Below are 24,408 nucleotides of genomic sequence, written 5' to 3' on the forward strand. Positions count from 1 at the left end.
GTCGCTGCTGCTGTTTGTGATAGAGGAGCTGAACTTCAAAATGCTGTTGTTAGCACCATGCTCTGGGCACACCCTCCACACTCGCATGGTAAATCCCAATACAATTTTGGCTTTTCATTTCATCTTTGTCTGTCTTTCTAACCCCAGGAAAATACAGGTACCTTTCCTAAATCGGTTTCGCTGCATTTCAACAACACTGCAATGCTAAAGAATGACCCCAAAACATCCAATTCCACATAAAAACATAGCAGAGGAAAGAACAGGACAATTCAGGGTCACCACTTACCCCAGGAGGCAACCAGAGTCACCCCCGTGGGACCACCACCTCATCCCAGGCTTCTGTCAACTGTTAGTACTACAAAGCTCCTTACTAAGGGGCTGCTCAAACATATTTTGGTAGAGTTTCCATCTTCCATTAGAGTGATATGCTACGTCAAGATGCTAGAAATCCCAGTTAGATTCACCGGACACTGGCAGAGAGTTAAGGATTGGGAGTGGATGTTAATTTAGCTAACAAAAGAACGTCGCCCTGTTGAGAGTACTGAACAGCAGCGAGACACTAGAGTATTTACTATATAAATATGTCACATGGACAAACACATTCGGAAAACCTTGCTTTTGAGCCCTATAAACATATTAAAGGCAAATCCTAGAGTTAGCAGCTAGTGTTTTCTTCAAGATGATTAGTGTGCAAGGAAAAACATTTACAAAGCACCCTGGCTGGTCAGTCCCCAAGACGGAAATCTTTGCCTCAAGCCAAACTTCATCTACCTGCTCTTCCCCTACCCCCCCCAGCGCTGGCTGACCCAGACCGCCCTGGCACTGGCACAAGAGCATGGGGGCATCTCCAGTTCCCAGCACTGAGGGATGACACGATGCCGCAAAGTCATTCGGTGACTGAGACGCCCTGACCCCTTTATCACCGTATGGGTTTCACAACCACCTTTGCTTCCTTTCAGTAGTACAGCAGCTCCAACGAGCCTCTGAAGTAGTGCCTTCTCGCATGGTGTGATATGCTGCCAAAATATCACAGCATCTCAAGGGACTGTAAAAGTTGTGAAGTATTGCAGCAATGAAAATAATAAAAAGGAGCCTCACATGCAGCAAGATCTACAGTGGTGATGTGGGTTAGTCATCAGCTGGGAAAGTCATTGGCTCAGCTCCTCCTGGTACACTGTGGCAACTAAACATTTAAACAGTTGGCTACACTCTACATGTAAACAGGAAATTGCAACAAGCCAAAAAGGTAATAAATTGGTGGATGTAGTGTAATAATGAAAAACCCGATCAATGGCATTTTGTAACTATGGCATCCTTCAAAATACCTCTGGCATTTGAGACTGATTGGCTGAAAGTCTAAACATTTCTGAATGGAGCAAAAAGGACTACGCTGGGCTCCAAGCAGTATTCTGATGCTTAGCTAAAATGAGATGTCACAGTATTAGCTGTACAAGTGCGTTACTCTCCTCTGCCCAACCTCATCTGAGCTACCAGCAGCACAGTCAGGGACTGCCAAAGCAGGAATACAATTTCAAACATTTCTAGCCTGTTCCCTCCAGACAAGTTTACCTACAGAGATCTCAGGAAGCTGACCAGTGCCTTCGGAGAGAACGTCACTTCTTACACGACACGGAGCGGGCACTTGGGTAGAAGGGCCCTGCTGAGCCCTGGTGTCTCCTGGCCTCTTTTCTCACCCTTCTTCCTCGCTCTCAAGTCTTTGAAAATGCCTCTTGGCAGAGGCAATATCCTAGAAATGTATCCAATTTAATGACAAATAAAAATGGAACAGAAGATCCAGCTGTTCCTCCCCTGGACATTGGTTTAAAGGCAGCTCGCCTGGTTTTTGCAGGGTGGCAGTTCGAAATTTATGGACATGGGAGGAGGTCTCCACTCTCCCTCAGACTTCCTACGGATGGCGTAGCGAGGGCAGTCTGAGGCCCTTCTGCCCTGTCAGTGTGATGACCACCAGCCAACTCTTCTGACTAATTGCATATATCTCTCAGACACCCTCCCAAGACCCCTCCAAAAAGTAAAAAACAACAACAACAAAAAAAAAAACCAAAAAACCACCCCCCCAAACCCTGCAGCCAAATACTATGACATCCCAGTTAGTAAACACAAAACGTAATGCTTTACAAAATGAATACAATATTCCATGTGCACCCAGCTTCCACACGTCAGCACCGCACTGAGGAGGCTGCTGGGCTGGTGTCTGTAGGCAGTTTCTGTTGGCAGACAGCTCCAGTGGAATTGCCACCCTCAGTTATTGTTTAAGTTATGTATAAGACATGTGTGAACCATTGGATATTTGTGAAGTAACACTTGTGCTCCTGCTCATGCCCTGTTCCGTCCGTCCCCCAGAAGCTGTCCGCCTCAGAGCCTGGGGGCTGTTGCGGACCCCTATAGCACTACTTCGAGGTACCCCCTGCATGGGCCCCGAGGGGTGACCCCATGGCTGGGGTCCACCTTGCATTGGATGGCCCCAAGCTTGTGGTGGGCCACCCATGGGATGACCCCAGTGAGGTCCTGCACCCCCAGTAGGATTGTGGGACCAGCCAGAAGCTCCCGGGTAGCTGTGGCTGAACGCCTCGGGGGAGAGATTAGAAAGAACCATATTACTAAAACCTAGCCTCATGCTTTCTGAGTCAAAGGCTTCGATCTCGCGAGCTTGACGCTCCAGCAGGCTTCGTATCCGTTCGGTACGCTCATTCTGCAACGCCAGCATCTCCTCCTCAATCTAGGAAGCAAAAAAGAAGAGACAGTCTGTAGTAGCAGGACTCCTTTACAGGAATGGCCTCAAGTCTCTGAAGGACTTAAACCAGCCAGCTACATGAGACCAGATCTAGATCAGATGTCCGCTGACACACGATCTGTTCTGAATGCAAAGGGTAAGTCCCATAGACCCGCACTCGCCAAAGCATGGTGGATACCAGCTGGAGGGTCTTGGTCCCTGGTGAATACAGAAGTTTTAGGGATGCAGATCCAAAGTCTGCAGTGGTACTAACAGCTTGACATAGGTTAATCTTTTAAGATGCAGCAAAGTCCACAGACTCCTGGGAAAGAACCTTCAGATACAGCCAAGCACAGTGCCTATAGAGTCAGATACCTGCCAACACAAGCTTAATGTGACCTTCACTCTTTGTAGCTGAATCTGATGATGACAACTGCTATTTTCTCCAGGATTCGATGTACAAGCCCACGTTCACTTTCCTCTCCAATGTTCACCGGCCATGTTCTTAGCTCATGTTTATCATCTCCCATCTACCCCTTTCCTAAATCGGTTTCTCATGTTTCATTACCCTAACACTTTCTCCAGTGTGTGTGGCTAAAGACAGTAAGCGACGATGTTTGAATTGTATGGCAGATTGTTTGCTAGATGATATGTAAGCTAGCAACTCCAATTTCTTCCCTATAATCCCGTTCCAAATCGGATTCCAATGGTACTTTGGTAGGGGCACTGGGATCAGCTCTCTAGAGAAAACATGGGGCTATGGCCTCCTGATGCCCATCAGACAGGAATTAAAGCCTTTCTTACTGAAATGTTTGCAGTGAGGTGGAGAACCAAAGAATCACCCCATTATCTTCTTGCCAGCACTGAAAAAAGCTACTTTTGGCCTCAGTGAAAAAGACCAAACGGGTAAAAAGCAGCAGCCAAGACTTTTAGCATAGCTCACTGGCATCTCCCTTGCCGTCTGCAGCAATGTAAACCAAGCAGTATTATCTTGGTCTGTGCTGAAGGTACTGGGCAGAGCGCTGTACTTGTAAGCACTCTCTTGCCTTAGTTAGGGAATACGCAAAGTGACTTCATCTGGAATTTAGGAAACAATCTGCTCCAGCGTGAGTCATCTCCTGAGCCATTTGGGGCTTTCAGAAACTGCCTTATCCACTTGCCTGTTTCTTAGCGTTAGGCGAGTGACACTGACTCTCTCCATAGAGCAGTCTTGCTCACTCCTACTGAAAGCCACGCAGTGGTCAGCTGGCTTGGAAAAGGCAGAAGAGGAAGAAGATGCCTTCTCTAACATTAGCTCTTTAAAGTGCTCCACTTGTTTTTTCCAATCCTGCTATCTAAGCAGAACCCTCCTTTTTCAATGTCCTCACCACGACCAGCTGCTCACAGTTTTCAGTCTTTGTGACAGTGTAACACATGGGACTCAGAGCAACTGAACTTCACAGAAAGGCCATGCCTAACACACTGCATTAAAATGACATCACTTAGGAACGACCTCAGGACGCAGGACTCTGAAGATGAGGTGCCTGAGGCACGTGAGGAGGAAATGAGTAAATCTGAAGTCTTTTAAAGACACCCTTGGGACATGTTCATTTCTGGTGCAACACAAACAACACAGCATCAGGGTATAGCTTGTTCAGCGCCTCAGTCGCTGGCGCTGAAGGCTGCGCGTGGATGGAGTTGGCTGCTGCCTCCTTAGCCCAAGTCAGACATGTACGCTCTGGTGAGTTACTATGGTGATGGGCACCGTCAAAAATAAAAAGTACTGTGCTGAGGAGGAAGCAGAGTCCTATGCACACACTAACTTCTGGAATCTGGTTTATTATTGAACATCAGGGACTGACTTTGCCACAGGCTAAGAATATATTTGTCTGTATAAATTCAGACATTGATCTTGCGCACATACCTGCCCTTTCTCTGGCTGCCAGTTTCAGTTAGCACACGCAAGCGAACACCAGGTGACATTGCTGAGCGACCCACACCAGAATTCTCTCAACTCTTAATTCTTACAAAAACAGAACACCACCTCCCCTCCCAAAAAATACACTTGCAAAAGAAGGATGCATCTACCTTTGCACCCACATGTCTTCCCTTGAGCTGCTGCTAAGTGACTTACAGTCACCCCACCAAGAAACAGAGCCTCATCGCTGGTCCATGACTTCATGACTTGCAATGTGCTAGGACTGCATGTAGTGCTAAATAAACCTATGGAAGTTGAAGCACCATCCATTTTTTTGCTATTCTAAGGCAACATAGGGACACAAATACACACAAAAAATTAGGTCAAGTCTTATTTTTATCATTCTTCCCCCTCTATGAAATAGCATTGCTAAGCTTCCCATCACCATTACTGATGCCAAGTGCTTCACAGGGGCTTTCTAGGGGCAGAGACTTCAATCCTGGCCCACAATGGAAAACGTATACAACATTAGTGGTTGATGTGTGTTTCCTTAAGTCACTGGCCTTCAACTTTTAAGATAATACTACAAGCCATGCAATATATGCTGCCCCCCCAGACAAAAGCAGCAGGCTCGCTGTGGCATACTCCTTCCCAGAGCCCTCGGCTGATCACGCCACCAGAGGGCAATGCACACCCAGCATAAATACACACTCAAATGCCAGGCTGCGACGGGAGTTGTCCTCTTCTGGACAGGAGTAAAATAACTAGCGATGGGGTCTAAAGACAGCTGTTACACATGTGAGCGCCACACGGGAATTCTGTTTTCACGAATTCAGTTACTTCTAGAGATTCATGTCTGCTTGCAGGAGACCAAAGACTGTACTGTCTTCTCAGAGATGCCCCCTCGGCTGACCGTGAGATGGAGCAGTTTTATTCCAACAAGGGCCCTCTATCATCCCCAGCATCCATCGGTTAGCCTCAGGGAGAAGTTAAGTGCAAAGAACCTCGAGGCCACAGAGTAATTGCCCTAATTCAATAATCGCCGATCAGCAAAGTTGGGAACTGTTGCGTGAATGGTGATGGCTGGCACCCACAGGGCAAATCAAAGCGGAAAAAATTTGCAGGAGGAAGGCTGACTGTGTGTTACCCTTCCCCTGGTTTGTGTAGGCCACTCACATTTCTATACACACCTCATGTCTGGCACTGTATGGAAAAGCACGCTTCAACAAGGAGCACCTTAATACACACAGCCAATTACAAGCTGAAATCTCGGGAGCAGCAGGTCACCCAGTGCCTGTGGGTCTGGCTACTTCAGCTGGCTTAGGGAAATGCTGCAGACAGCAGCATTTCCATATAACAAGCATAATTTTTCATAGGGAAACTGCAACCTGGTCTCCACAGACTGACAAATGCAGCAGATCTGCAGCAAAATAGTATTACCAGAAAACACAAATACATTTGACCTTCCCTCCCCCCTCTTCTCCCCCCCAAGATACCTACTACTGATACTATGCAAATTCCAAAAGCCCCCACCCCAGCTTTAGGTTGTTATTATCTGTCCTCTAACAATCTGGGGAAGCTATCTGCAGCTCAGAGACAGAAAGAATAGTACACTTTCCCTTCTGCCCAGAGAGGCATGACTCCCTCTGGCACACTTCAAGCAGCTCTATCCCAGCCAGAAGCTGCTCACATAGGATGGATGAGCTGGCAGAAAGTTTAGCCTTGTGCCACTGAGCTATCATCACACAGAGGCAAATAGCCAAAAGATCTGTGTTACTATATACAGCAAGGTAAAAGCAATTTCTCTTTCTATTGGTAAGTACAGTGCAATTTAAGATCTGAAACAGGGAGCGTGCTAATGATGCTTGCATGCTCATTTTACCTTCTGCTCAAGGAGGGCCCGACGGAGGGATACCCTCTGTTCAAGATCACGCAGCTCCCGATCATGCTGGGCTTCTGCCTGCATCTTGATTTTACTCTGATATGCATTCAGCAGCTCCAATTCTTGCTGCAGCTGCATCTTCAAAACCTGGCACTCTGCTTCCTGTGCTTCATCCAAACGCAGCTGGGAAAGACAGACAATAGAGACGTTTCACTATGGGGTAACCACTCATGACACTCCGGGGGAGGGCTGCGGGGAAGGGGAGAGAATGGGATGGGACTTTGTTTTCTTAGCAATACAATTGGTCTCTATTGTACTTCGTTTCACTGAACAGAGGACCTATAGTGACAAAGGCTGGTGACAGTGAGCCCACAGCGCTGATGCAAGTGATGCTGCTGAGCAGTGGCGCCTCAGGAACCAAGATCCATACTGCAGAGACCAGAGTGCTGGAGGTGCTAACATCCACAGCTCTCCTTTTGCTAGAGGCAAAGGGAAGATCTCTTGCTCTGTTCAACTGGATTAACCAATTACCTGTACGCAGGAGACTTAAGTCCATATCCCTGCCAGTGCAGGGCTTCAGGCAAAAGAATAAAACGACATAAACCTGAAAGCAATACGGTACTGAACTTTTAACCTTCCCATACATAAATTAAGCCAGGTACCCTGCCTCACAGTGTCAAATCGGTACAGAGCGATGCGAGCAGGACGCAATATGCAAGAGTGCAAAGAAAACTGCACATTCAGTTGTAGCAAAGACTCAAAGCATTGCTTATGTGGTCATTCCTTAAAGAAGGAATCTCTTAAGGAATCACAGAACTTTCACAACACTTTTACCATTCTTTCAGATTTACAGTCAAAACTCTGGACTCGTCCATGACTCAACGAGCATCTTCCACCAGTGGGACATGCTTTGGTTGGTATCATTGACAAATCAAAAATCTAAATGACTTAAGACGGCAAGCTGCACATTATTTAACGATGCTCTAACAGGGATGTTTATGTTGTCAAACTTCATGCAAAAGCAGCCCTCTGGCCACACAGATGCATCACTTTGCATCTCCGCAACAGCACCTTCAAGTTCAACCTGCCTGAAGAGGGTAATATCTCTTTCCTCTGCGTTTGAATGCTGCTTTTTATATACAGAGGAATGACTGTGCTGGGTATGGAGCATGTAGCAACGAAGCAGATAGACTGCTGTCAGGATACAGATCGGTTAAAATGCAAACATCCCTATTTGGCTGAGGAACCCTGGGTCCCTCGGAGGCGACTCACAGCTTGTGTAGAGAGCATTTCATTAATGCTGTGATCATACTGCTCAGCCAGGATAGCCAGCTTCCGGGTCTGCTCCTCCTTGAGCCGTTTGAGGACAGCTTTATGTTCACTCTTTGGCGTGGTCTCCAGCAGATGGTTTCTCAGTGCTTTGTACTGCCTGGTTTGGATCTTGCATGTATCCTGAAACTGCTTCTTTATCTGTAGTTCTTTTGACTGGAAAGATGGAGGGGACACAAAGAAAAAACCAGCATGTTTCAAATGAGAGAAATATCCATTCAAATGGATATTTAGGATTACGTTAAGGATATGAGTTCAAGAATCCACAAATGTATATTAACATCTACAGTACAAGGAGGGAAGCAAAATACACAAGAGGCAATGACTATTGCTGCAGCTGCTTTGACACTGCTACTGTGCAAAACAATTACAATACAGACACTTTTATAACAAAGCTCCAGCCTAAATACAGCTGTGTCTGCACAAAGAGCCTCACATTTGTCACTGGACTGGATCCAGTCCTGGGTGATGCTTTTCAAGAAAAGTTCTTGAGGGACAGGACTAATATTTATTAACACCAAAAGCCATACTTGCACATGACTGCGCTTGTATGGCACATATATATGAACATCACTTAATGTTATGAAAAGAAGCAGATCTGGTGCATGAGAAGGGACAGGGAAAAAGAGCAACACTTTTTGCATCGAGGGCTTGATAAAGAGAAGATGTATTCTAACTGTTGATATTAAGAGCCTGGCTTTCATACAGATACTCAAAAATAGCTGGGAAAGATTAGACACTTGAAAATGTACACCACAAGCAACATTAGTATTGTGCTAGTCTAGCAAACAAAACAATTGCCCAGTCCCAGTGGAGGCTTACTGGAGGTTGAGTTTTCCCTTTGCACTTGCTAGCATCTCTGTATTGTTTAGAGGCATCAACTTTGTGACTGCATACAGGGCTGGGCGACATCAATCCTGGAAAGAGCATCTGGATCTGATTTTGCTGTATGACCTTGAGGAAATTAATTATTTTCTTCTTCCACGTGCCTTATCTGCCTCCAGAACAGCTTGTGAGGGTTAACATCTACTAAGTGTTTTAAGGCCCTGAAAAGGAGGGTGTTCTGGAGTTCCCTGTATCTTTCAATAGGAGTGCTGGCAGGAATACCTCTAAGCAAAACCCAGAAGTGATGAGCGATGGTGGTTAACTGACGGTCAAGTTCACCATGGTAAGCAAAAACAAACAAACAATCCCCCCAACCAAACCCCCACATCAGGGCAGCCAGTATACACCCTGGGCCATCCCCACTGTCAACCACCATGGTCAAATCCTGAAGCACCGGGGGCAGGAATGGAGCATGGGATCAGATTCCTGTCCCTTGAGTAAGTTGAAAGAGCTCTGGGATCTGAATCAGCAAGGCAGATATATGTGCACGTCTCTCGTCAGCTCCTCCACTGCCTGCTCCTGGCACTAGCTCAAGGCTCAGCAGGGCAGGGGATAAGCACAGCACTTGTAGCTGTCTAGAAAGATGCAGTAGGATCAAACAATATATCCAGCCCAATTTAGACATCACCATGCTTTACTGCATAAACCAACAATTCCCCTTTGCTAACCTGATGCAGAAAACAGGCCAAAGACAGGTTTCATTCAAACCAAAACATGTAATGCAGAGAGGAATACATCACTTTTACCCTTTCTAAATTCACAGGAAGTTATTTCCCTCCACGAAACCTTTAAGGCTGTTTCTCCCTGCCCTTAAGGGAAGTGTCAGCAGGTTACACATTCCCATCAGGGACCTGGTCACAGTAGAACACTAGCAATCTATTTTATCCTCACTTTCTGTGAAGTCTCGCTTGGACACCAGACTCTGTTTACAGGCTTCCAATCCAAAAGCTTTAACAACAGGAAACAGAAGGGAGGGGTAAGATTTCCAGTCAGACTTCTGACAAGATCATTTTGACCTAGTATTGTGAAATACCAGCAAGCGGGTATTTGCATCACAATTAACACACTCAAAATAATAACACAGCAGTTTTCACTGAAGGGTGAATTCTAGTTATCGGTCCTTCTGGTGCTGTAATAGCAGCAACAGACACTGACCGTTAAAAACCTGCTTTCAGGACAAAGGACCTCACAAATAACAAAGGGAAAGCCTGAAACATGTGCCCTTGAGGGAAAACATTCCTGGAGAGAGAAACTGAACAAATAGTCAAATTATCTATTCCATTAAGAATACTTGCCTGTATTAGTCAGAAGCAAGAGAAGGAGCTAATACTAGGGAACAGCCTCAATAAATAGGGGATTGTACTACAAACTGAACAGTTGTCCAGCAGGCTGCATTATGAGCACTGTGTGTACACAAAGGTGCTGGATTGACAGCTCAAGCCTGAAATCCTTCACTAATCTTAGAACAGCCACGCAAAGCACAACGCAAGCTTTCCATGCTCCCTGCAACGCTCCAGCCCTGTCCTCACTGGAAAAGGGAAGGGGCTGAAGAGTCTGCAGAGGTGAGAGGGCAGCCAAGTCTCTGCAGCCCAGACTGCCGATCCTGCTGTCCCGCCTGCCGGTCAGGGAACAAGAACGGACATGCTGCCCACTCGTGTTTGCACCGCATCACCTTGGGGAGGAGGAACTCATTCATGCTAATCTCAGAAGGATCAACCTAATACAGCTGCTTCAGTTTTATTCAGCTCAGAGTGCAGCGCAGCTTCCCTGTGAAGTCATCAGCTATTTATACACTATATCCTTGGAGATTCTCAACAGCGATCAGATGGTCCCTTGTTCTCACAAGCTAGGTTTTCACAATTTAATATTATTGTAATATTGACAAATCAGGTATTTATTTTTTTTTCCTGAAGTTCTATATTCAAGTTGGTTATTTTCGCTGTAAGAAGGTAACTTGCAGGTGGTGAAAACTAAGTCAGATGGGAAATATCACGAAGAGGAAAGACCTAGAACAACAAAGAAACCCCATGCTCAGTATGCTATACACTCATTTTGTTACTGGCACAGCTGAACACTGCGTGGAAAGAAGAATTCTGCCTCCTCAAAGGAAATGTACCAGGCAGCTTTGTGAAAGGCCTTATACTCCCTTCTCAGACACTTCAGAATAAACCACTGGACTTTGGATGAAGTGAAGGCTTACAATGAAAACACTAAGAGCCTCAATTACAGAGGCCCCACAGTTCTGGTCAGCCACCACAGTTACAATGGTAGCATGAGAAACCCATGAGAGCACAACACAGCAAAGGCCAGGGCTTGGAGCTTCCTGAGGACACTGCAGTTGGCTGGTATCCCTCTTCCCCCCACACTTGCTAGCATACCAGCCTTAATACAAAAACAGTAACAAGGTGAGCTAGCAGAGACTGATAGTGCAGTTCATTTTGATGCACACAGGAACACAAAGGTTTTTTTGTTGTTGTTGCTTTGCTTTTAAATGACATTGCTTCATTACAGAAGAATAATATCTATTCTTGTATATCAGGGGAGAAGAGGATCAGAAAACAGTGTAGGAGGAAGAGGGGGGGAAAAAGGGCACTGCAAAGATTAAACGCATTTTAAACTACCACAAAAAGGAAGGCACATTGCTGAGAACAATAGCTTTTAAAATAAAATGAGGGAACAGTGCTGCTATGGCCTGCCTACAATAAACTGCAACCCTGATCACCATTGCTATGGTTCATACGTAGGTTGTAGGGCTGCAGTTGCACCCTGGCAGTTACGCAACTTGACAAATACGACACTTTTTAAGAAAGGTATTCATTATAGAATAAGACACCTCTTCAAATTAACGAGCTTCAAAATACCTTGGACCTGCATACACTGCAAATGAGAACTGAGCTGCAATGTACCACTTTTGCACCACCAGCAGCAGCTCGCGCCCAGAGCTCCTACATCACTTAGTACCTTCAGGCTCTTGGGCTGCTGCCGGACCTCCATGACGTGCTTACGCCTCAGCTCCCGCTCCCGGCGCTTGTTGTATTCCAGCTGGTTGGTGAGCTCGGTCTGGTGCTGGAGTCGGATCAGCTCACAGCGCATCTTCTGGATGGTACTGAGATGGCGGAACTCCAGCTCCTGCATGGACTCGTGCTGACGCAGCAGCATGGCGTGCTCCAGGTCCTTCTGCGTCTGCCTTTTGTTTAACTCCTAACAGGAGGACAGAGGGAATTATTAGATTCTTTGTACTAACTTCGATTTCTGTTCACAATGTGACATTTCACTTTGTTCACAAGGGCATTTCTCTCCTTCCAAGGCATTTTAGGACAGAGCACAGAGTTTCTACATCTTATCAGAAGCAAACAGCGCTGCCATTGGTAATTTTTCCTTCCTCATTTCACTTTTCTTCTTCCTGCTCTAGGTGCTCAACAGGATTCACAGTAAGCATTTTCTGGAAAGGACTGTAACTGTTGTGTCTCTCGACTTTTTGGATCTAACAATTCTCCCACAATAGGACACCAATCTGAACATTTGATTCCACATGATCCCCTAAGCGCCACAGGAACCACCAAATGGCGTTACAAAACATATCAAACCGTTATTTTACCAAAAACTTTAGATGTGGTAATTAACACTTCAGTGAGATCGGAGTTGGACTGCAGGTGCTCCTGTGAGATACGTTTCACACAGGTGGCTCCAGGTCTCATTTCTGCCTATTCTCCTACCTCCCGAACCAGGTCCTGCTCCAGGTTATGGCGGCCAAGGAGCATCCGTCTCTTAAAGCGGCGACACTCCAGCTCCAAGTACTGCCTCTGACGCCTCAGTAAGTTGGCTTCTTCCTCTGCCTGGAAATGCTGGATGTTCTCCTTCTGCTTGGAGAGCCACTCCTGCTTCTCCTTCTTTGGAGTGCTCTGGTTTTCATTCAGCTCCTGGTAACAGCAAGGTAATTAATTGTGGAATAGTCACATTAAGCTCCTTGGCCCTGAACAACTGGATGGACCTGCCTAATAAACTATGTTTCAAGGCCGTTCCATCTTGTCTTCTCATGGCTGCTACCATCCCAGCCTCTGTAATATGCATCCTATCACATATCTAAGGGAACATCAGGAGACAATTCACAGTGGAGCAAATTTAACTGCAACTTCTTTTGGCATTGACCATTTTAACTGGCCAAAATGCTGGTTCATGTCCACAGTTTCCAGACGTATATATTAGCTTAAGATGTAAAAACGATGGTTTGCCACTGAAAACAAAGACACTTGGAGGTCCTGCCATGCTGCCTGACAAACATTCTTACAGGCTCCCAAAGGATTGAGAGGAGAAGGAAAGCGTCATCTTGTTGTTCAAATAAAACTCCAGCCACATGAAGCACATCAGAAAATCTTTGTGTCTTGCCTGATCAGAACACATACACATTTTGTAAGTACAGATCAAAGCAAAGCCATTCACTGAGATGCCATAACTTACAAAAACGATATAAAGAAGCTCACGGGTGAAACGTAAGGCCACAGTTTCCACATCTGTATTAAATTCAATACGTAGCTTCAAGCATCTTTGGCAAAAGACTCTGCTTGCTTGAGTTGCATACCAGAGATGCGCATACAGTAACTAGACTTGTCGTGATACATTTCAACTTAAGAATGAGACAGAACTCCTCTGTATTTCATCAGTGTTTATTGGTGCTCTGTGATCTACTGCCCACCTAGAAAAAGATTCTATGTTATTATAAAGAGCCCACGCTACTATAGTTTTTGTTAAGATTTTTCTTGGCTCTGCTGCTTTCTTTAGCCTTTTTTTCTCCTGGGAAATGTCTATGTTTGGGAATATTCCCCTTTGGAGCAAGTTCCAAAGTTGCGTCACACAAGTTGATGGTTGAGCACTAAATGGTTCTTTCAAAAAAACTATTTATAGTGCTTATGGTTTCAGTCACTCCACACAAAGAATAAGGAAGTTTGATTCTACAGTTTCTCTGCATTTCACAAAGGTCATGATTTTCCCTACAATACAGCGATTATTAAACTATTACATTCTCCATTAAAATTAAATAGTGTTTTACAGATATTTTCCTTTAAAAAAAATCCACAGGTCATCTTTACTGCTCTGTTTTCTTGCTGATGCTACAGAAATATGATTTAAGTGATAAGAAAATTCACCAACTGCTGTAGTGCAATGGTCAGTATCTGCCGCAACAAGGTATGAGAAAAATGCTCATGACCTTTCCTAAACTACCTTTTTTCATTCCTTAGGATTGCCAAATTTGCATGTTTCTCGTTCAAAAGTGGTATTACACAATGGAGAATTCTGTACTTTCACAAGATAAACCTATAGGTGCCAATATAGAAATAAACCCTCTTACTCTGAGGTCGAAGATATGAAACAGATACAGTATGTACGGGACTCTGCTCATGAAATGCAGAACATGCTGCAATCCAGCAAAAGATCTCTTGCGCATAGTGGCACTTTGATTTCTGAATGTTCACCACTCTTGCACTGTATCGTACACTGTACTATATTCACCTTTCTCATTATAGATGAGTTACCTCTTTCAGCTGCTCTTTACGGAGTTTATATTCTCTCTTCTGGGACTCCAGGAAACTGTTCAATTCTTTTTTCTGTTGGGCCTGAATATGCTGTTGAAACTTCTTTTCTTCATTGGCCATCACTTTAGCCTACAGCAAATCCAGCAGCAAATCAGTTTGAGTCCCGATGGATTATAGCTCAAGTTCCATTTCAGCCCCACGACCCGGAACTCATGGTACCATAATACCAGTCATCACGATACTCACCATGACTGTGAATAAGTGCGAGTCTCAGCTTACCCTCACTCTCTTCTCATCCCACCCCCCCATCAACGCACCCAGCAGGAGTCCTTTTTCAGCGCTTCATTTCCTCATGCCTATTGTTCAGCTAGTCTTGCCTAACAAAGTCAACACCTTATGATAAACTGTATCCTTAGCCCTCCACCGAGATATCCAAGACGAACAAAGAATCAATAATAATCGCTGTAGGCGGCACCACTTCATTATCAATTATTTAAAAGCATAAAAGCCCCCATATCCATAAGCAGCTAGAGGGTGAACATTTAAGCATAGCTAGCACATTTCTCTGCAGGCTAATCTGCCTCCGTAACACTTGATAGCAGTCACTGACTGACAGCATATACATGGCAAAAGAAAGGAAAACCCTTACAGTATTTTTTTCTGGGGTCAGTATGCTAACATTTAGTATAACACACTGTGATGAAGGACATACCTTTCCTCTAGTTACATATACCCCTGTAAGGAGGTGATGTATTAGCCTTTTTCTAATTAGCAATTTGCTTGGCTCCTGAAAACAGACATGTAAGAGACTACAATGTCATCTCTCCATCAGTGAGGGGAAGTGGACAATTCAATGTAATTAACAAATATAGACTGGTCTGCTAAACTGTAATCTCCTACCTCTTTTTCCATGGCTGCTTGGTGCTTTTTAATTAGCTTTTCCATTTCTGCAGCAAAATTGTTACGCTGTGTTTCAAGATCTTTGTCCAACCTGAGGCGATGCTCGTCCATCTCTGCCTTCAGTTTATTCTCTAATGCCATCAGTTGCTTCTGGTGTTGCCGTCTCATACGTTTATAGCCAGACATCTGCTCTCGGAGTTCAGAGTCTTGTTCATGTTCCTGCATTTGCCTTGTCACCTAGGAAGTAACCACATCAGGCCAAGGTAAGTTAATGTTTCTTAATCTGCTTTTCGGCAGCCTTCAAATACAAAAGAAAACTATTTATTAAAGAAATATGATTCTGTTGCAAAGAAAAGCACACATCCTAATGGCAGCAGAGCAGATTAAAAACTGAATTCTGCTGTAGACGATAAACTCACATGGGCTCCAGCAGAAAAACTGTACAGTTGTTATAAAGCCGGTACTAAATAATGTCTTTTTAGCCCACTGCAATGAGTGTGCATATATACACACATACACACACAAATATACATAATATGCATACGAAAATAAAAGACAGCTTATTATTATAAACAGTTTCCTGCGTTCTGCTAGGCATATTGGTTTTGAAAATATCTAATATACACAGATTACATTTGCCCAGGTGTCACATTTAAGCTTTTATTAACTTACGTTAAACTATTTCAGTGATAATATCTCAGTCAACAAGGATAGCTCATATTCTGATGAAATCCTAACAGCTCTAAGTAGTTTTGTAGCCCTGTGTTCAAAGGCATCCCTCCCTATACAACTTCCTCAAAATAAAAACATTAACATACCAGCGATGCTGTGCGTATAGTAGCAAAGTGCTCTCGGTTGCGATAATGAGACTTGTGGCGAGAGACTTGGGGAGGAGACTGGGGTTCTGATGCCCTTGTTCGAGGATCTGATTCCTCTCTGTAGTTTTCTTCCTCCTTATCAGCAAATATTAACGTTAGAGTACAAAGAGAAACTGTGTTACTAAAGATTTTTATTTTGGTCTGGTTCAAAAGACATTTAAAAGGAAGAAAAAACATTTTACATTCAGTAGCCCTGAAAGACCCTGCTACCAACATACTCGATGAAGGAATATACTGCAACAACAGCTCTGATCTAGGATCCTTGCTTTTGGAAATCCCATTGCACATTTTTATTACTAGGAGGAAAACTACTAATTAAAGCTGAAAATGAGAAAAATAAATGGAAAACTGAAAACTGAGTTAAATTGTTTACTTCAACAAAACGTAAAAGCTACAAAGTAGATTATATCAAGTCTGAAAGAAAGAACCATCATCTTTGTAACCCTGCAAGATAGAGAAGATTTTCATTACACCCACTACAGAAATACCTCAAAGCACATTTTAAAATTTGTCATGGTGTATTCTACATTCTTATTTTGAGTTTGTCATTCATCACAGAGCGATTAGTAGTTAGATATGATATACTAATTAACTCCCCGAGGAAATACCTGCATCTTTGTTGCGTATCTGGGCAGAACAAAACATTCTAACCACACCTATCATTAGCTAAGGAAACGTTACTGGTTTGAGAAAAGGAGTGATAAGCCCTCCATAGCAAGAGCAGCGTGGTTCAGAGGGACGCTCCCCAGCTTATCCTTCATCGTGCAGGGGTAAAGCAGGGGAAGTGGTTTCACAGCTTGCCATGACCAGAGTGCTGCGTTTCTTTTTCTGTGCGCCTTTGTTCGTTAACCGAATATTTGAACCAAATGCTGGGAAGCTGGGTGCTTCAGGAACAGATTTCAATCCCTACTGAGGGTCTTATATTTAAGAATTCACTAATTAAAAAGGGGGAACTCTCACATCCTTTTGCCCCATGAAGCAGTGCTCTGCAAGTTAAGGGGATCAACTAAATAAACCTATTCACAAGCTACCATTCCAACTCCTCATGGTAAAGCAAACCCGTTTTGAAACAATGCAATTAGTACAATAATTTTCAGTGAATCAACAGAAATAAACAATTTTTACAGCAATCTTCCAAAGTTTCCAGTGCACACTGGAACACAATATTAGAACCTGTAGACAATGATTTAGGATAGGAAGCACTCAACTTTTTGTCATCATACCAGCCAAAGTCTCTTCCATTTTACACTTTCAAAGTTATCCAGTAAAAATCCAATGCTTACCGGCTTTAAATGAATAACAGAGCTATTTGACATCACGGTGTGGTCCCCCTCCATCATATCCAGCTCGCTCTTATCATCCGAGGCATCTGGAAGACTGTTAACACTACTGCTTTGGCTACTGGCACTGATAGACATACTAGGAATGGACTGATTACTTCCGACACTATTCACTGTTCCTGTCCTGCCAACACCATGATCTTGTTCCTAGGAGAAAGGAATTATTAAGAAAACCCAAATCCATCACAGTTGTATCTATGGAAATTACCAAATGAAATATTCATTCTATTCCTTTCTAAAGGCATCTACCTGCCACGTCATGGCAGTTCCCACCCTCCAGGCATTGCCATGAAACACTTCTCTTGTGGGATGCTGGGGCGAGAAAGAATCAACCTTGTCAAGATTAACTGGCTGATGTCAGATTCTTTTCAACAGTGAGCCTGTTAGCAAGCTGAATTCTATCATGTATCAGAAACAGCGCTGTCACCAGAAACTGTTCTGACAGCAGCATCATATACACGCTCAGCTGGGACCCTGCACCTCGCACAGTTCCCTTCTGTACATGAGAGAACAGCAGTCCAGAGAGTCTCAACTTCTGCATGGTGATTGCAGCATGAAACCCCAAAAAAGACAAATTAATTTCCTTGATGACTTTTTTTTTTTTAAACCAAGTACAAATTTCTATGTCTTAGAATGCCATTCTCCAGACAAAACTAGAGGACTCTCAAGGGCCTTGTACATCTGGTCAAAATAGAGGTTAACTGCCATTGCTGAAAGAGTCCTCCTGCAGCCTTACAAACAGACAAAGAAAGTTAGGATTTACAGAACTGGAAGCTAACTGCTCAAGCATGAACACATGGCACAGCTTCTTGCCGGCATTAGGCATCTACCCTGTTTGTCCTTGCTCGTGCCTTGAGGTAGCTTTATTCCAAGCACAGAGAGGAAGACGGAGTTTACAGTCAGGTGTGTAACAGCCTCCGTTCATTTTAGCAATATCTGAGTTGTAGTCATTTAAATGACAGCATCATTCTCTGGTTCAGTGATGAAATCCAAAGTTTCTCTCACCTCCTCCTCCTCCTGCGTTTCAACTGCAGGGCCATTGTGCGCCTCCTGGAAGAGGAGCTTCTTCATTTTACGATACTGCAGGTTGTCCAGTTCTCTCACTGCATCCTTTGTTCTCTGAATCAAGTCTATTAACACTGTTTCAGGCCGCTCCCGAAGAACAAACATGTGCTGTAGAACACACAAATAGGTGAGTGACCTCTTATGCCTCCAGCGCACATACTTGTGAGTTCAAAATTATGAGCTCTAGTTGGGTTTGTTAGCCCTCTTCCCTGCACAGGAGGAGAATACCGTCACAGCTTACATTGGCACTACTTTTAAACTTCATAGTCCAGACAGATTTCGGAATGACTGCTTTCTGATGGGAGACATCCACCAAGAAGTAAAGATGTGAAATAACTAGAAATGGTATTTCACATACCATGAAAATGGGCTCAGTTTAAACCTAGACTTCTTTGGATGTTGGGGTATTTAGAGACGTTATCTACTTGTGGTTTAAAGGGGGAAGAGCAACAAATAGCATACAAATGCGAAAGGTGTTAGACTGTTTAAGTATCTCTAACCAAATGTTAATTAGCTAACTCTCACTATAAAACCTTTTTCCTTGTTTAGAAAAGCTTGAGCATCAAATATTCAGCATACAGCTCTGAGTCATAAAATAGGCTGTGAACCTTCAAGCCCAGCCTAGAACAGCCAGCCATGTTATGCTCTTTTTTTAGAAACGTTCACTGCAATTCACTGCAAAGGTAGCTACATTTTACCAATAGGTAAAACAAGTCCTGTCTATGTATGTCAGAAGCAGCTTTTGCAGTCTCCAGATGAAATGTGCTGTGCAAGCGTGAGTCATTATTAATACCACCGCTAGTTTCGTTTTGTTCCTTAGGAGAACTGCATTGCCATTTCCAACATGTCACATTCCCTACCTATCTCTGTAAAGTGGCATGCAGCTGTTTCAGACTATAGATATGCAAGGAATACATTCCCAAACATTTAATTTCCATCAATGTTCTCTTTAATTGCAGTGCATTGCTCAAAATAAAACCAATCTGCAGAATTCTGAAATGGCAGGACTACACACCCACGCTGAAACTCTTACTGGATAATTGTGTTTACTTTCTGAATACATAGTTTTTAAAAAGGCAAAAGCCCTCAGAACCATCCAAGTAAAAACATGCAAAAGGGTGATGATAAAACATAAATAGCATCCATTTCCCACTAATGCAAAATTTTGGAAAATCGCTGTTTAGCACAAACATGGCCAGGAAAAAGATCCCCCAAAACAACGTCATGAGCACTGTAAAGAGAATGACGAGTTCGCAAAATTCCGAATGCCACCTGATGCCACAAAGGAAATCCATTAAAGTCACACTTAAAATAAAGCAGCTCTAACACCTAAATTCTACGTGAGTTGCGTTCACTTAGGAACACGTCAGCTTTTTGCAACAATCTACCACATTGGCGTTGCTTCCAGACTAGAGCAAGGAAAATCAAGTATCTGCAGCATACAGGAACACAAATGAAGAAAAAAAAAGGCTGAGAAATAAAGCAGGAGAAAACCTGCAGATGGCTGAGGCTTATTCACTTCAAGGAAAAGTATGGGGAAGAAAAACTGCTTTCCTCTGCCCTCTTCGCCCAGGGATACTATCAGAATAGCAAATATCAGTTCTACGTGTAAAGCACATAGGTGATGGGAGAGGATAAAAAGCCTTTAGGGGTGTATATATAGCATAGAATAAAGAGGTATTTGTTAACTAATGCACGGCAGCTCTGTCACGATTCATTATAATCTCTGGAAGGATAGACTGAGCTTAAGAAACTGGAACTCCTGACAAATTGATGGTCATCCAGTGTCACTTGCTGGGGTGTCCTTTTTAGGATGAGAACAAGACTGGCTTGGAGAGTCACCCAGGGAACTGCCCGAGACACTGCAAATGGGCAGTAAAGCTAGGAGCGCCAGCTCGGTACGCTCCCCAGCACCCTCAGCTCAAAGGTGTTAGGGATAGCGGCAGAAAGAGCATCCTTAACTGTAACCTGGTACGGCAGGCGAGACAGAAGAGTGTCCCAGGGCATAGCCCTTTTTTAGTATCATGCGGAAAACAAAAAGGAGAAGCAAGCCAACCTTCAGAAGCTCCTCTGATGTAGGCCTGTCTTGAGGAATTTTCTGGAGGCAAGAATCTACGAAGTTTCGAAAATAATCAGACCTGTGGCAAGGAAGTGAAAAAAACCAAACAAACATCTGAGTTAGCTACCCAGTTTAATTTCCAAAGCTCATTAAAGAATCAAGACATTCATATTTGGGCGCTGCTAGTAGAAAGAGTGGGGAGGAAGCACACAGACCCAGTACGTCGTACTACAGCCACCAATACTGCCAGTCAAGGCAAAGCCCACTGCTGTTAGTAGGTAGATCCCTTCAACCACAGTTTCCAGGCAAAACGTTTCAGCCCAAGAATGCAAAAATATGGGGCAACTCAAGAGGAAGGGAAGTTCCGTATAAAGGCGGACACCCCCATATCTCAGTGTGAGCATCAACTCTGTCAGCTTCTATATTGCACAAACTCGTCAAGGTCTCATGAGAGCCCCCGCCCCGTTCCACCTCTGTGCGCAGGCGTTTCACCTGCAAACTGTGTTAACACACAGTTCCTGAAACGCCTTTCGCCCCTCAGACACAACTTCTACGCTATTGTGCAATCTGTCACAAGCAAGACTTAAGGTCATGACTTGTTTAGTAACATCTCTCCCTCCGTAAGCTAAAATTCTGTACTTTGCCCTTTCTTTCTCCGAACACAATTTTCAGAAGGGCAGGGTTATACCCTGAAAACAGCAGCACGTCAGTTGTACGGGTTCTATTTCTTTCCTCCCCCACCGCTGCCCCTTTCATATCACGAAATGGGGGTTTTTGCTACTGACATTTTTCAGTAAATTAAATTATTGCATTTTTGGCTCAGAAAAATGCATAAAATGAGTTGAATGTTTTGTCAAGGACCAGGGTGTGAAATAGCCTAACCAGAAACTCTCGAAAGTAGAAAAAAATTTATAAAAATATGGCACAATGTACTTTGTAGAGGCCTAGGACTATGGCTTAGAAAAAACGTAATTAGGAAGTTTTTAACTTTTGAAAGTAGTTTACTGTGTGTGCTCTTTTCAAAAGACAGTTGTTGAGACTGGGAGGCACAAAATGCTACTACTGTCCTTTTTTCTTCTGAAGTTTATGCAACAGACACTTGCTGCACACAAGCAGTGTCTTCATCTTGCAAAGCAATATTTCAACAAAAGAAGATTTAGGAATTGACAGTGTGGTTTGTGATTAAAAAACACTAAAAACCACATTTTTGGCTAGCCTGGAAGCTTCAAATGTTTACTGACCCATGAACTGAATTTTTTACAGGATCTTATGCTCTTCCCAGCAGCATGTCCTGCTTCTACCACATTCTAGATTCTAAATTCATATTTAGTAATTGGTCAATTTTGTATATAAAATGCATCATGAACCTAATAAGAACCTTCAAGCTCACATCCTCCCAACAGGAATCCAGCCATTTCAAGAACTCAGCATGACAAAGCACTCCATTTACAGCAATTCCCTACAACATTCCTCCCTTAGTAATACTCACCATTCATTAGACTGTAGTGTAGGGGATTCATTCTGCGCTATGTGATATAAGGCACTCATTGCGTTCATATTAAACAAAGGAGGCTTCCTTTCCGCTACACACAAAAGAAAATAATTTTTTATATAGGGAGATAGTCTCATGTTTTTGCCTTTTTTTAGTTTACATATCTTTAAAAAGAAAACCACATCAGCAGAATCACTATTGCCTGAACATGGAACCCCAAACCAACCCTACCCTGCAATCAGACAGATATGTTGGCATATGTCCTATACCATTGCAGAAGATGAAAGCACTTTGAAGATCAAATGCCTTGTCCTCTCAAGCTTTTAAATTACGTGGTTTATCATAGTTGAGTTCTCTGAGTCATTTTAATGTACTAAAATAGGAGTAAGTTAACAGTAAGCTCTATACTCGGTGTTTAGCCACTAAGCATTCTTGGTTTCATAACCCCCCCACTCCCCCCTTTTTTTTTTTAAGCTACAGTTGCAAAAAAGCTAACAAATATTTAATTCTAGCAGGACAGCAGTGATGAAGAAAAAGCTGCTTAAAAGAACCACCAAAACACACTTAACTGACTAAGCACATGGGCAGGAAGTCAGTAACAGGCCAACTCTTTATACTATTTTGAGAGTTGCATTCTCTTTGGCTCTTCTCTCTCTTTCAAGCTTGTGTTACTCTTATAGACTGACACAGCATGAAAGCTTAATGAGGAAGGAGATGATCTCACTGTAACAACAAAATTGAAGCTTCATCAGAATGTTTATGGGGTAAACCTATAAAGCTCAGCCTTGCCATAAACATTCCAATGAAGCTGGTCAGGCCACGGGGACGTTCCTACACTAGTGAAAATGCAACAGAAAACCTTCCTTCCTGGGGAAAAAAAAAGAAAGAAAAAATAACCCTAATTTTTTAATGCTGCTTTTCAATTTTGACTTGAATAGTAGCAGTGAGCTATGTATCAGAGATCCCAGTTAACTCATCGCTATCAAGAGGACGGACTAAGCCCTACAAATTCCTTAGAACAGGTAAATTGAGGAGTTAAGCCTTTCCTCATATGTAGCACTTTACCTTCTCTAATCTGTCAGATAACCAGTTGCTGCTATCTAGGATTAGACTGATTATCCATTAAACTATTTTAACTGACACCTTGAATTATATTAACTGACTGTTCTCCCTAGCTTTTCTTTCTCTTACCTCACCTGAATAAAAGAGAAAACTTCAGGAAACACCGAAACTGAGCCCTCAATGAGGGCTATCTCTAAGACTAAGTAATAGTTTGAGAAGACTACTAGATGTCTCATTTTTTGCCTTCTTCCCATGCTTATTCAAACCAAGGCAAATGAGATAACCACACCAACCCAGCCTACAACGCTCCACCGCCTTGACCTACTCTCACCTCCCACCACGCTAGAAGCTGTAGACGAAGCCTAACGCTTCATATTGCAAAAAGGCAGCGTGCAGGAAGGCACCCGGGGGTGTGGTAGCCATGAGCTCACTGCATTCCTGCAGCTCTGCAGCCAGCCAAGTCTCCTTACTCCACTCGGAGCAGGATTCTGTCATGACAGTCACACCCCTTCAACTTGCTTTATATTGGCAACCAAAAAAAAAAAAATCTCTGCTCAGAAGAAAGAATCTATTTCACGTCCTAGAAGAAAGTGAAGTTGACAGTTTGGAATGCCAGACAGCATTTTTAGCTAAACTGTGCAGTTCACATGGATTAGTGTGTTCCTGAGAGCTCTCACTGCCCGGACAGGCTGCTCCTCCACCGAGGTCGGTTTGGAGTACGAGCAATGAGATCTGACAAGGATGGCAGGACAGCCTCAGGTGCAACAAGCAGCACTAAACCTCACCATCCCAAGAAAAACTTACAGCTAAGTGCTTCTACAGAGCTGGATCCTGACTAAAATCTGAGTAGTGCTGCGCACAGCATTGTGCTTCAGTGAGTGTATTTTTTGTTTCAAGAAAACACCGTAGGTTAAATTTAAATAGAATGCCATACTAACATAGCCCTTTTGAACTGACGTTCTGCTTTAAGGGGTCTGTTCTAATGGCAATGCCATCAACTCTTTTGGTTTTGGCTTATAGGTTACCACTTCAAAACTGGATTATTCCATATCTTTTTCTTTTTTAAAAAGAGATTTTCCAGCTGAATCTCTTCACAAGTGACAACATACACTGAATATAGCTTTGAAGCTGCCCACTTATCCCAAACATCATTTTTGCAGAACTTGTTAATATATCTTACATTTTCATGCAAACAATATCAATTTATACCATTAAATATACTTTTACACTGGCACTTTTAATTGCTCATTTCTAGAGCTGCTCAGCAAATAGACTGTTTTTCAGTTCAGAAGTTAACTGCCTCTCCCACAGAACGTGAACACCTTCAGCGATATAGCTTGACTATTTTCTTTGTCTA

General features: G+C 43.4%; 1 protein-coding gene across 3 annotated transcripts in view; it reads right to left on the reverse strand.

The window, feature by feature from the left end:
* Positions 1–1,603: 1,603 nt before the first annotated feature.
* The window catches only part of TAOK1 (TAO kinase 1), a gene marked incomplete at its 5' end in the record, with an annotated part of 34,899 nt that continues 12,094 nt past the window's right edge, over positions 1,604–24,408 (reverse strand). The window contains 12 exons of one of the 3 annotated variants that reach the window (XM_082008468.1): positions 1,604–2,737; positions 6,511–6,693; positions 7,783–7,995; positions 11,686–11,925; positions 12,441–12,644; positions 14,256–14,384; positions 15,156–15,392; positions 15,974–16,108; positions 17,317–17,520; positions 18,379–18,546; positions 20,495–20,576; positions 21,987–22,080. In XM_082008468.1, coding sequence (XP_081864594.1) covers positions 2,276–2,737; positions 6,511–6,693; positions 7,783–7,995; positions 11,686–11,925; positions 12,441–12,644; positions 14,256–14,384; positions 15,156–15,392; positions 15,974–16,108; positions 17,317–17,520; positions 18,379–18,546; positions 20,495–20,576; positions 21,987–22,080 — 2,351 coding nt within the window. In that variant the 3' untranslated portion in view covers positions 1,604–2,275. Of the gene's footprint in view, positions 2,738–6,510; positions 6,694–7,782; positions 7,996–11,685; positions 11,926–12,440; positions 12,645–14,255; positions 14,385–15,155; positions 15,393–15,973; positions 16,175–17,316; positions 17,521–18,378; positions 18,547–20,494; positions 20,577–21,986; positions 22,081–24,408 lie in introns of all 3 variants that reach the window. The other 2 variants (XM_082008467.1, XM_082008469.1) reach the window with 2 other exon arrangements.

The sequence above is a fragment of the Phaethon aethereus genome, assembly GCF_964289735.1.
Source record: "Phaethon aethereus genome assembly, chromosome: 19".
In the NCBI taxonomy this organism is placed as follows: domain Eukaryota; kingdom Metazoa; phylum Chordata; class Aves; order Phaethontiformes; family Phaethontidae; genus Phaethon; species Phaethon aethereus.